Source organism: Echiichthys vipera (genome assembly GCF_963691815.1).
Source record: "Echiichthys vipera genome assembly, chromosome: 12".
Taxonomy (NCBI): domain Eukaryota; kingdom Metazoa; phylum Chordata; class Actinopteri; order Perciformes; family Trachinidae; genus Echiichthys; species Echiichthys vipera.
In genome coordinates, this window is record NC_139837.1 from 24,256,690 (window position 1) to 24,271,116 (window position 14,427).

Consider the following 14,427-nt stretch of genomic DNA (forward strand, 5'->3'; position numbering starts at 1 on the left):
CTTTTCTTACCCTCGCAAAAATACTTAAACTTAATGGGATTCATTTCACATTAAAACACATGCATATTGGCTGATGCGTTGGGAATCCTGCCCCAATGAATGATATTGAATTGAATAAACTTTATTTTGATATAGTCTGATATATTATGCTGGAGCTGGTTCTTTTAAAAGAGAGGGGATGGTGTTAAATTTAGCTGAAGAATTTCCCCCTAAAACTAATGAAGTATGACAAAAAATGAAGCAAAAAAGATCTTATTTGAAATAATGAGTGTGAAAATCCAGCTTACTCCCTTTGTACTGGATTATAATTAAACTCATCCTAATCACCACTGTTATCCAATTACATGCATTCTGTTATTCCACACCACCCTGCACATTGTTCAATAAAAGATCCAGATGGGTAATTCTTCCTGATAGTGAGGAGGCATGAGTGTCTGAGAGGAGTGTGAACCTGTCCCCGGCTCATCCTCCTCAATACTTCCTCTAATCTAACTTTAATTGCTTGGTCTCAACTTTCAACTTCACTTTTAAAAATTCATTTCCCGGACTACTTAAGAGCAGTTCTGCTCCGCTGGCTCCACACGCTGCCCGCGGGGCCTCTGACAATGGTAATTTCTTGATGAGGTGCTTACTCACCCAAATCAATTCTTCCTTTCCTCCCGTCTTTGTCTCCCGCATCCTTTCACTCTTAAGAGAAGCTTTATCCTGCCTACAAGACACGGCATGAGTAATAGCCAGCTTTCTCTCTATCTGTGTGTGAGGAAATGTCATTGGCAACTAAAAAGAAAAAAATTGTGAGACAAAGTGGCAGAAGCAGTGTTGGAGCTCAGGGGTGAAGTCATTACAGTTGGCGTGTGAGAACAGGAGCAGGGTCTGTCTCTGGAGCCAGCTAATTGAGCTCGGATGAGTGAGAGTAGACACAGGTAGGCGCTGTGTTTGAGTATGTTGTTCCCCCTCTTCCGTGTGGATGACTGTGAACAAAAGGGCATACTCTTTTCCCTAATCAAGCTAATGGAGTGGGAACAAGCTGGTGGGTGAACTAGATGGGCAGCGACAGGTAGAAAAGGCCCCTGGGGGATTTAGGGAGTCTGAAGTGAGGACTTCAGTCTCTGATTGGCAGGACACGGGATGATAAAGAAGCTCTGGCTTGTGCTGTCGGATCCATTAGGAGGTGGTTCAGGTCTGAGGAGCGTATGTGACAAGTACTGCAGTTCATGTTAGCCGTCCACACTGCCATAAAATAACCTCAAAGCTGATGCTACAGGCCTGCCTGCTACAACTGTGAGGATACTGCTTAAACTTCAGTGTGTCATTGTATTTCAGGGCATATCCAATAGTCAACATTGAGTGACAGCTAAGATGACCCTGCAAAGGAAGAAGGCACAACGGTGAGTGAATTTAGCTTGATGGCTTCCTATGCATTCCTGTTCTACCACCTGTTGTTCAGCTGATATGATTAAACGCTCCAGAACAGCTACTAAATGGACCTTTTGGTGAGATTGTTATCCAGACTGCTGTATCCAAGGTCAAGAATGGACTTTGAACCTCAACTTTTGAAGCAACATGGACAAGAAGTCCTTTAAGACTTTTGAGAAAAAAGAAACATTCAGAGGGCAAACTCCATCTGTTGATATGGATCCAGATGTTGAAATTATGACCAAAAGCTCCAGAACAGCTGGACTTTGTGGTAAGATTTCAACTTTACATTTGAAAACAGTTCCATGTAGACATGTCTAGCTGATAGTGCCGGTGTAATACTTTCAGATATGTCTTGAACGCCACATTTTTAGCCGCATGGATTTCCAGCAAATCTCACAAGCCTTTGTGGCAAACTTCGTGGGCACGGATGACACACAGATGTGCGGACCACCAACTGTCCAAGGTGGTGTCAATAACAGTGTCTGTCTCCTTTAAAGACTGGGCTGTCATAAAATATGCAGCTGCTAAAATATTAATAACATTCACCGATGTTTTAATGTACAGTGAGACAACTGTTGGAAGTGTATTCAACCTCAATATTTTACAAAAACTGCTGTTCACATTTAGTGGAAATTAATATTCCAAATGTTTTAGTTTGATTTGGTTTCAGATGCTCAATATGTCACGACAAGAATAACATATTTTCCCATCATTTACTATTGTTTTTGTAATATTCCAATAAAGGTTCAATTGGAGAACTGAAATGGAATTACATTTTAGTAGTCTAATGCTTCATAATGTGTTTGCAGTTTTGAGGAGTGGTACCACAGAGTCATTATGGAGTGTTGTTCCCCCTTCTGCTTTGAGGAAATAGACCCTGCTCGACCTTAAATGGGCAGATATCCTCTTAGTAAACAGTCAGGCTTAAGAGAAAGGAGTCAATCAAGTCCAGCTAAGGTCCATTTTCCTGGAGGTTTAGAATTTCTGCAATACAAAGCATTTTAAATGATTTTTTTAGAAGCGTATAATAATTTCACTGCCACAAGAAAAAACACTGTGCATTTGAAATAGACTCCCTAACAGTGACAAAACTGATCTCAGAATGCCTTAGAAAATTTGTGGTTAAGAAAGCCAAGAAATATGACTTATTCCTGCATTCAAAAAAAAAAAAGTCCTTTTCTTTTTAGTCTGAAGCCGCAAGCTTGCTGTTTCAGGCTGTGACACCTTCCCAGCCTCTTCACTTGTTCTATTAACCTGAAGTTTAAAAATCCTCCTTCAACTTTTCATTTCTATATTACATCTTCCATTCAAATAAAAACACACAAGCTGCTCATGTTTTGTTCCATCTCTGCTCCTCGCCCTCAGAAGGCCTGGACTGGTCTTATGCTGGTTTCTGCTTTGGATCTTGCTGCAACCAGAGCCCTTCCACCGGGTTTCAGCCGTCAACCTGAGGCGCTTCATTGGTTGCGCCGTCCGGGAGTTCACCTTCCTGGCCAGGAAGCCCGGCTGCAGGGGCCTGCACATCACCACCGACGCCTGCTGGGGGCGCTGTGAGACCTGGGAGGTGAGCAGCTGGGAGGCAGATACTGTACTCAACTGTACACACAAAGAGGAGTGTAAATGTGATTGCACCAAGAGGTGGTGTAAGCAAAGCTGACAACTTTATACAAAAGACATTAGTCTTTGCATCAGCTTACATTTGAAGAAAGAGGGAAGAAGAAGATGGATTAAATGCAGATTTATCCAGATACACAGACAGACAGATAGACAGACAAACAGACTGACAAACAGACAGTGAGACAAATACTGTAGATATGGAGGTATGTTTGATCGCCATGGAGAAAATTTGTTCACACCACAGGGAGGTCGGTGCAAGGTCGTCTGTGAGTAGCTCTATGGATTCAGCTGCCATACAGATACATAAAGTTGATAGATGGACAAATATGATAGATAGAGATAGAGATAGATCTCTCTCTCTCTCTCTCTATATATATATATATATATATATATATGCATGTAAGATGTCTGCTAAAAATATGTTCTGTGTTTATAATAACTGACTATGATCTCATTGTTGTCACATAGTAATGAGAGGCTGTGTGAAGTATAAATCTTGCATATGAATGGAGGAGGACAGGAGGCCTTTTGGAGCACTGAAATTGAGTTAACGTTCTGCAAGAACGGAAAGCAGCCTGGAATTCAGAGATTGAAGTGACAGCAGCAGTTTCCTTAACAATGCCTCAAGTGCATAAATGATACAAATTGGATTTCGTAAGTTTCCGCATACTGATTACAAAAAAATGCTGTGAAATCTCAAGTTTCATCTGGTAAAATGTATTCAGTGACAGGAGGCATTAGGAATCTCGTGATTCTCTGCTTGAATATTGCGGTGGAGCTGGAGTGTGTGCACGAGGCCCCGGATTTGTTTTGTGATACTCTTTGGATCCCCTCAGAGAGGTGACTCTTCATTTTGTCTGCTCTCCCCCACAGGGAGGTCAGAACGCAGCCGAGGGAGTCGACGTCTTGCTTGTCCGTAGGACAGACAGTTAGGGGGTCAGGGCTCACAGGGCAGTCTCTAATATTACAAATACCACCCAGCTTCAGGATTTACAACCTTACCTTCTGTGCACACAATTTTTAATTACTGCAACGGCAGAATAAGATTGAACACCAACACTACAAGCAATTAAAAGGAGCTTTGCAGATGTGTCACAAATCTGCCTTCAAATTGCTTCACAGCAAATCAGGGGTTCACTGGCAAAAAATAAAAAATAATGAGAGGCAGAACAAAAGACTTTATTCAAAGTTTTATAAGGTCGATTTGATTCCATGTCAGGTTATCGTGACATGAGAAACATATGAGTCGTTTCAGGTAGCAGGTGAAGTTTTTGTTCACGGTGCTGGAGATGTTTTAATGAGTGAGTGCTCCTATTGTGTATATTTTATAAAGTTTACTGGATACAGCGTTGAAGGCAGAGCCCGTTCATTCCTGTGAAAGTCGCTCAGTCATGAAGTCAAAAAACTTCAACTCCTGCATCTAAGAATTCCTGGATAATCGGCACTGCTTCCTCATTATGGGGCACATACAGCAGGAGCACTAGCCTCTTTAGACTACTCCACTTTAGCGCTCGGTTTCACTGGAATGGGGATTCAATTATTTAATTGTACATCTTTTCCAAATATTATCGTACAGAAATGAATCATTCTGTGGGAGTTGTGACCCTAAGTCAAGTCTTTTCGACCCAGAGGGCATCACATGACGGACCCTATAATTGCAATTCCACCGTTTGCCCACCCAAATTTGCTTCAAAGCCCGGAGCACTTCCTGCAGCCTGAGAGCCGTAATGAACATCAACAGTTGGTGGAGGTAATTAGCATTAAAACAATCAAAAAGGAGAAGAACAGGCAGGAATGTCAGACAGACCCAGCTCTGTGGATGACAGACATCTGTCTTGACCGGTTGGGGAGGAAGAAAAGGAGAGAGAAAGAGAGAAAAGACGGACAGATGGACAGAGAGAGAGAAAAAGACAGACACAAAGACAGAGACACTTCCAGTAACTAAAATAATATCTATAGTAATGTGAATATGACTTATATGTTATGGCAGTTAATACAGCAGAATAGTAGAAACAAGCTAAGCTAAGGTGATAGATTATAATAGTAGCAGGAAGCGTCATGCAGCACCGCGGCAGCAGGCACCACCACGATCAGCAGAGACCTGCGAGAAGACAAAGCACAAACAACTCCTGGGAAGAAGCTGAATTAGTAACATGCATTGATGAGACATGAAAGATACAGACAGAGAGGGGAGAAGGTCAGAGTATTAGGAAAAGTATTACCCCCCGGCAGACTAGGCCTATAGCAGCATAATTAAGCAGAACAAAATCAGCTTAAAAATAACAACATTGCTAAGGGCTCTTAAGACCTAGCTGTAAGCTTTATCTAAAAGGAAAGTTTTAAGTTTACTCTTAAATATGGGGACAGTGTCTGCATTCCGAATAACACTTGGGAGTTGGTTCCACAGGAGAGGAGCTCTGCAGCTGAAGGCTCTGCCTCCCATTCTACTTTTGGAGACTCTAGGAACGACAAGTAGCCCTGCATTCTCAGAGCGCAGCGATCTAGTCGGGTAATACGGTACTATGAGCTCTTTAAGATACGACGGAGCCTGACCAATAAGAGCTTTGTAGGTAAGGAGAAGGATTTTAAATTCTATTCTAGATTTTACAGGTAGCCAGTGCAAAGAGTTTAATACAGGAGAAATGTGTTCTCTTCGATTTGTTTTAGTTAGTACACAAGCTGCAGCATTTTGGACCAACTAGAGACATTTAAAAGACTTATTGTAGCAGCCTGATAATAAGGAGTTTCAATAGTCCAGCCTAAAAGTAACAAATGCATGGACTAGTTTTTCTGCATCTTTCTGAGACACAATGTTTGTAATTTCTGCAAACATGTAGCATGAGAGCATGTTAAACATAGGCCTATTTGCCGGGGAATTCGGCACTGATTATAGAAAAAAATAACAGAAAAGGTAACATGGGACCCTATCTGTGAAAAGTGGGGAACATCGTACCTTTTTTTTTTTTTTTAAAAAGAACATAGGTACGCTCCCAAAAACAAGGAGGGTTCTTAAAACTACGTTACTAACATAGTTACTGTTAATAACATGCTATTTAACACAAAAAAACATAAAAAAACATTCAAATTTAACCTAAATTTGACAGAATTGCCTTCGTTAGCAAAGTACTTTGCAAGCATGCAAATACAGATATGAGCTGGTGGTTAAATTTGACAATTTGCCAACAAAAACTCAAACACGTTATCTCGCAAGCGAGCCTGTCAGGAAAAATTAATTTGTTGTTCACTACCAGAGAAGTAATGAATGGAACAATTCTGTCAAAATAAGTGCGGAGAAAGTGAGAAATTGTTTTAGAAAAAGAACAACTTTGTTGTCCTTGAGCTGAAGACCTCTACTGACTAGGTATGAAAAAGCCAGGTCCAACCTCCAAAGTGAACATCAAATTTTTCCAAAGTAATAATGTTTTTTCCTGTTTATATTTCCAGAAGCCCGTCCTGGACCCTCCCTTCATTGAGTCCTACCAGCGCGTCTGTACGTACAACGAAACCCGCCTGGTGTCAGTTAAACTTCCCAACTGTCTGCCAAACGTGGACCCGACCTACATCTACCCCGTGGCCCTGAGATGTGACTGTGGCGTCTGTCTGACCAGCACCACTGAATGTATAACGTCCGTCTAAATCCAACCTGAACTGGCAGAAAACACACACTTTTAAAATATACAAGATGTACGCTCTTAATGACTGACCAGTACAATTAAAAAGACAAGTTCTTCCTATACGTATGAACAATGCAAATTCAAAAAAGCTAATACAGACCTTGTGCTCTTGCTAGCAGCTGAGCAAGTCTAATCTCTGCCAGTTAGTTAAATAAAGTAAATAATACGCTTATTTGGCACTGTCTGGTAGATTATTGCTCTTAAAAGGGTTTTATGATAACAAAAATAAAATAAAATGGAGATACATTTTGTTTATGTTCTTTATATTCTATTAGCAACTTTTCATGTTTACTTAACCGTATGTAATAATTCCTTATTTTTCTGTAAACTATATTGTTCAGTTAATGTCATTTTAAGTCCATAAAATATTGTTAAAAGGCTTCTGTGAAAGGATTCCTGTTCTGCTTACAATGTAAACCAGAAGCACTTTAATACATTAGTAAGTTGAATATTACAGTTTATTAGGTTTATATTTCATTGGTTTTACTTGAATCATCATCGCTGTCAGTTTGGCCCTCACAAACAAGTGTAATTTCTTAACTAAAATAAGGAGAACACGATCAACAGAAACATGGTATACAATATTGATTTGATTTACAGAATATTTAAAGGGCTTAAACTCTGGAAAGAAAATTAATATTTGGTCGGAAAACGGAAGTTTGACTGAAGTTGTTCAAAAGATTAACCCTGGATTGAAACTGGTAAATATTATACACCATAATATTAACTGCAGCAAATAAATAAATAAAAATACATCAAAATCATTTGTGGGTTTTTTTTGCTAAACATTGCCACAAACTATAAAATATTCCCCTAGCATTTAGTATACAACAAATCATTAATTTTTTTTATTCATAAAAAACAACTGTGGTATTATGTTAACAAACTTAAAGTTAAAGGATTTACCTCAGTGAAGGTGGAAAGTAATATTTAAAGCAACTGTTTAAGGTGAAATTCATAATGTTAATGACCACAATAGGGGGGATTATCATTATTATTTACTTTAAAGTGAACCAGTGCTTGTTTCCCCCTTATGAGCAGAACATGTGAGGGCTATAATTTTCACACACAAATGAAAAGGAAATATTCATGAATTAAGTTCTGAGAATTGATTTGTGTTTATTTTTTAATATCTTTTCATTTCATCTCATTTGTTTAACTCAGGACCATGTGGTCGCATAGTATGGAGCACAAACAAAACATAAAATGACAAAACAATAGCACACAGCATGGCCAAAGTCAGACAAATATTACTTAAACATTCTGCAAAAAGGCACTTGATTTATAATAACTTTTGTCTTTTGTATATAATACTTTTCAATTCAATTCAATTTTATTTACAGTGCTAAATCATAACAAAAGTAATCTTAAGACACTTTACATAAAGAGTAGGTAAAGACCACACTCTGTGACTTATTCATGATTTACAGAGACCCAACAATTCCCCCATGAGCATCAACAAGTCACACTATCTTTAATAAATAGCTTTTCTAAATACCTTCCTCTATACGTCATGTTGACATTCTGACATTCAGAGCCTCTGGTTTCTTTCCAGTCTTTCATATCTACCAGTGAGTTATATTTTCTGTCTGTACTTTACTATAAAATGCTGTGATAAGTGTCAATACACCTAACTCAAACTCACCTATTTTTCTGTTAAACAACAAAACAAAACAATTATTTACTATGCAATTGAAAATCATAAGATAAGAAGAGAAATATTCATAATAACAACAGATAAGGAAGAAAACAGGAATTTGAATATGGGTTAGCACTGTCACCTCACAGCAAGAGGGTTCCTGGTTTAAATCCCGGCTGGGGCCCCTGTGTGGAGTTTGAATGTTCTCCCCATGTCTGTTTGAGTTTTCTCCGGGTTCTCCGGCTTCCTCCCACAGTCTAAAGACATGCACGTGTTAGGTTAATTGATGACTCTAAAATTTCCCAATAGGTGTGAATGTGAGTGTGAAAAGTTGTTTGTCTCTGTTTATCTTTATGTGTCATGTGATATACTGGCGTCCTGTCCAGGGTGGACCCTGCCTCACGCTCGATGTCAGCTGTCATTGGCGCAAGCCCCCCACGACCCAGTTGAAGATGGATGGATGGATGGAGTTGCATATAAAAATATATGAAACACACACACACTGTAAATGTATGAGTAGATTTGGCGTAGTCATTGAATCAGTCAAAAGCAACTGGACTTGGTTATTTGTCTAGGAAGAAGGTTTCACATCTCATCCAAGAGGCTTCATCAGTTTATGTACACATCTGAACAGGCTGGGACTGGTCCAACTATCTGGTGTGGAGATCCTCCTTTCACAAGGCTGATGATGTCACTGGAACCCTTTGTGCTCCAAGTGCCAACGACCACGGTTGGAGTCGTTGGTGGGAAGTAGGTTTTCAGTTTCGTTAGTGCTCTATTGGGTCTAAACGACAGCCGATGGAGTCATTGAAGCTCATCATTTTAACTACATTATACTGTATAATTATTAAGAAATTGTTTCCCGAATTATTCATGTATCATAAATTATTCATATTTACATTAAAATTCATCACTGCATATATAAATTTGATTTCATATTCTCAGTCTCACAGTCAGTTAAGGGGCTAGAGTTTTACTTTGACTGAGCAAATATTATTGGAGAATCAAACCAGTGACCTTCTGGCACCTGACGTGTTTCTGACCATCGTATTTGTACCAGCGTACCATCGTTTTTGTCTCTCTGCAGAGACTTAAGAACTGCTAATTTCTGTCTGAACAGGTTTATGTAATGCCATGCAATGATGTAGTGGCCGTGGTGTGACCTCCCTGTGTTTTAGTGAAATTATTATTTTATCTCCTGCAGAGGAGGTGGACGTGCTGTGACCCCACCGCCACCCGTCAGGGTTGTACTATACATCAGTGATAATTAGGGCTGATATAGGCTGACACACTGTCTCCAGTGGTTGAGTGACTGTAAAAGTATTCTTAATGACATTTGTTAAACTCTCTCGTTTCCCTCTACCTCTGATTTTTTCTCTACTGCACATTTATTTCCTTTGTTAAATTAACTGCACGGACGTTTTATTGCTTATCTATTATCTTATGCATATTGTTTTTTTATATTTCATCATCCTTTAACTGATTTTATTTTTCCATTAAGTATGTTTATAAGTTTAATGTTAAATTTAATTGCCTATGTATGTCTGACCCTGTCACTGACCTCCAATTAATGTTAAAGCAATTCAAATCTGCTAACTAATGAGTAACTCTGACCATGACATAAAGAGTAAAAAGTCCAAAATTTCCCTTTAGAAATGCAACAGATTATTGTCCTTTGTTCAAAACCAACAGGGAAACTGGTAAATGATTGCTTTCTATGATTCCACACCAGGAAAAAGTGATGTGTGCAGAATTTCCTGCCAGCAAAAGCAGTTCATCAATCAACTTTCACCCACGCCGCCCCCGTCATATTACATGTCAACTGTAATAGAGGCGATAACGATCAAAGGGCAAGGTATATCCCTGGGGAAATCTCACCCTAAAGAGGTGCTGTTCTCTCCGTCTGAAGCTTTGTGTCATCACAGATCCTCCTTTGCCGTTCCAGCATCGCTGTAGGAGTGGCTGTATGATTCAGAACCACAGTTGTTACTTACCGCTGTTTTGGGGGCCGCACAGGGGAAGTTGCCTTTAAGACTTGACTGCAGAATCAGGTCACCTGCCCTTAATCCCAGCCTGCAGTTTCCTAGAAACAGAAAAAGGGTAAATGACCCTGTTTTAGTGACCTAGACTTACAGGAATATCCTGGGAGAACACTGGAATAAGGTGTGTAACTCCCAGGCTGACAATCATTTCATGTCAGTTCAAATGTCAGTTTTTGTGCTTTATTTCAGTCAAGAAAACTACATGTGAACCAAGCCCCAACGCAGCGATTTCATGGTTGATCCAACATGGAAGTGCCAAAAATGTCAGTTCTCCGAGTGGCCACTAGAGGCGAGTTTCATAATAGAGCAGTTTCTCATTGACCCCCATGGTAAACAGGCTGTTTTCACAGCATAATTATACCTATTTAAGGCCTCGTACAAAAAAAATTCTGGTCTGGACATATCTCCCTCCCCCCAGCGTCACATACCTGCCCTTTTTTGGTAAGAGGAAATGAGGCGGAGTCAAAGTCTGACAAGATGGTGACTCCCGTAGGAGAGGACGATTGGATCAAGTTGAGAGAACAGACCTTGAGGCTACGGTCATTTTTTGTACAGTGTATGGTGTAAAGATGTGATTACTACCTGAAACATGTTTTTTTTTATCACCAACCACAACAGGAACAAGATGTTTCTATTGGAGCTTGACTGATAAACTGACCAGGCCAATATTGGCTTATTGCAGATATATCAATATTGATGTGCATGTTGGCCTGCAGAAAGGTGCTGGGGAAAGCTTCATCACACCACCGCAGAGCGCTGCCATTGGGTTAGCCAGGTGGCTACACAGCTAACAACAAGCTTACAACACATACAGTGATAAAAACACAACACTCACAAGAAATAATCAGTGTCTGCGATCTCTTCCGTCTTTGTTGTGTTCCGCCTGTTTGTTTCCTTAACAGGAGCGACAGTGACCACACCTGTACTTTTCTAACATTTGTTGTTAAAGCACTACCGTGTGGCCAAATGGCAGCAAATATGACACTGCAGTCCACTGAGTCCTCATCCATACACCTGCCAAATGTGAAGCAGATTGGATGAACGGTTCTGGCCATAAATAAAAGGTCTCTGGTATGAGTCACTGTGTCCCCCCTCAGGTTAGGAACCTCTGTTGATGGTTTTACTTAGAGCCACCGCCTCCTCCTCTACTCCTGCGTCATACCCCCCTACCCCTCCCACAGCTGGAGGAGGAAGTGGTAATGTCAGGAATGATTAGGGCAGCGGGGGGCATCAGAGCGACTCTCCTGTCAGGGCTGTTGAAGACAACCGAGGTATTTTGAGAGCCAACGGTCCACACAGCTACCCTCTGCTTCTCCTTTTAGCCTCTTCTCATTTTACCCATTTAGCACTCACACAGACTGCTTCTTGCTTACTTGTATGGAAGGATGAGGTTCTGTTCTGATCACAAACTCTGCTACCATGTTATTTTATCCACTACATGCTGTAGAAGAGCATCCAGCAATGTAACCTGTTTTATTTAGTTTCCCTTATCTTTGGTTCTATGAGGAACCAAACCAGGGAGTAAAAGTTCTGCACAGAACATTTTAAACTTAATGCACATAAGGGAAACTAAATGCTAAACTAAACACTCGTCTTTGTGTCCTGGTGTGTGTGCGCGAGAACAGAATCTTTAAGTAGCTTGCCTCTTTCAAAAGTTGCAAAATATACCAACACCTCTGAGGCTTCTGTGAAGTCATTAACATGTACATTAACAGAACATTTAAAGAGGATGCAAGAAGCACAGAGTGGACAGATACAAAGTTCAACGTGTCCTCATCCCAACTCAGCACATACTGCAGTTTGTCAGGACCCTTTGACGTCAGTTGTCCATACTTTGGATAGCCCTGCATGTCAAACACAGGGTGCTCCACTTTGGTTGCCGTTTGAGGTCCTGTTTAGACGGAGACGATCTGGACAGGAAACGCATAAGTGGCATTGCACTCTCACTTTTTATTATGCCTTTAGTTGAGTGTCTTTGGGTGAAAAGCTGCGTGCATACGGTGACGCAAAAGTGAAATTCGATTTAGTATACACACCAGGTGGCTAGGTGGTGCTGTGAACACAACACCACCAAGAGCTCGTGCATGTGTAGAGACTTCCCTCTACTTCTCTCCCTAGTAGCGGAGAAGCAGGACGCCGTACAGTGAGACAGGGATCTGCAGCCTCCACACAGGACACTTAAATGTCCCAATGATGGAAACAGTCCGACTTTGTTTGTTGTTGTTTGCCTGTACTGTACATGGATGTTACATAAACACGTACTAAACGAAAACCGGCATGAGCAGATCAGAGCACACTTTTGTGTTTTTACCCCTTTACACGGAAACACAACGGTGGAGCATTTTTAACAGAGATGGGAATTGTGGCTTCAACAAGTCATCTCCATGCCATGTGTTTGTTCTGCTCAGTCACTGAACCAGGTGCATTTACTAATTTGCACCTGTCCCAGGCTGTAGAGCTGTGCTGATTGCAGTCAGATGAGCCAATGGGCCCCTGGTTACAGACATGTAAGAAGCCCCCCATGATGTCTATGTAGGAACAAGACACCCACATTCAAAGGTCAACTTTTACTCATTTTGTAGTCATTTCGGGTCTCTGTGGTCATTGTGCACTTATCTTTAGACGGTTTTCTATGTGGTAATTTTACGTCCATTTTTAGTTGTTTTGTACATCTCTGTAATTGTTTTGCATCTATTTTGAGACATTTTATTTTTCTATGTTGTCGTTTTGTTTCTCTCAGTGGTCATTTTACAACTTTTTAAAATCATTTTGCGCGTCTTTGTCATCGTTTTTTATCTATATGTGGTCGTTTTGTGTATATTTTCAGTTATTTTGCATCTTTTTGTGGTGCTTTTGTATCCATTTTTAGACACTTTATGTTTCTATGTCATCATTTTGTTTCTGTCTGTGGTCATTTTACATCTATTTTAAATCATTTTGCGTGTCTTTGTCGGCATTTCTTGTCTCTTTGTGTGTCTTTTTTCAGTCATTTGACATCTCTATGTGGTTGTTTTGCATCCCTATAGTAATTTTTTTGACTCTTTGTGGTCACTAATGTTACTTTTGTGATCATTTAGCATCTCTTTGCAATCATTCTGTTTTTTTTTAAACAACATTTCTGAGTCAGGGCCCCTGAGCCTGTAGGCCTGTTCAGTAATCCATCCATGATAATAAAAGATTTTGAAAAGCAAAGACAACATCAGATCAGAAATCTCGTCTTGTTGAGTTGCTGCTCTCGTTCTGTGGAACAGAGGAGCTGTTGTCTAAGTGAGAGGGTTTGGTGTCGACAGTTAATGGAAATTATATTTACAGATTTAAACGGGACAGATTATTTTCTTCTCTAAACTCTAAAACTAAACTGATCTTTCATGGTCCTGCCGACATGTCTGAAATTGAGCTGGGTTCAACAGTCACACACTCACAAATGTCTCAAACTTCCAGCTGATTTTTCATGATTAGGGGTTGTTACGTAAGAACAGGGGTCCGTTTCACAAAGCAGGTTCAACAAACTCTGAGTCTAACCCTGAACTGTGAGTTGATCTACTCTGAGATAGGAAACTCTGAGTTTTCAGTTCCAGAACAGCAGATTTGCGTTACTTTGTACAACTCGGAGTAGTTTGACCTGGACTTAAGCGCGTGCACCACAAGTATAAAAAGACAGCATCAATGGAGCCCTGATTCGACGAGTCACCATGGCAACGGGGAAGAGGAGTGCTACGCTACCAATGGAATTGGAAATATGAATGCCCTCATACGGGAGTTTGAGCAGGTTTTTCGCCGTAAGTGTAACATCGCTGCAGCAGCTAAAGAGAGGGAGACGGCGTGGGAGAACATTGCTGCTCGGGTCAGTGCGTTAGTTTAAATGTAGTCCTGTTGCAATCACAATATCACAGGGGGAACTGCTTGAGTGGTAGTCTATTAGTTTATTTCATTTAGGTGCATTCCCACGGGGGAGAAGCGCACTTGGCAGCAGCTTAAGATGAAACATAAAAACATTGTTCAAACAGCTAAAACATCGGCACAATCTCATGGTGAC

At 40.5% G+C, this 14,427-nt stretch overlaps 1 protein-coding gene across 1 annotated transcript; it reads left to right on the top strand.

The window, feature by feature from the left end:
• Window positions 1–1,359: 1,359 nt before the first annotated feature.
• Window positions 1,360–6,672, top strand: gphb5 (glycoprotein hormone subunit beta 5; the record flags this gene model as incomplete). The annotated part of the gene is made up of 3 exons (XM_083924628.1): window positions 1,360–1,388; window positions 2,785–2,983; window positions 6,481–6,672. The coding sequence occupies 3 exons, from the start codon at window positions 1,360–1,362 to the stop codon at window positions 6,670–6,672; spliced, it is 420 nt and encodes a 139-aa protein (XP_083780754.1).
• Between the last annotated feature and the right edge of the window lie 7,755 nt (window positions 6,673–14,427).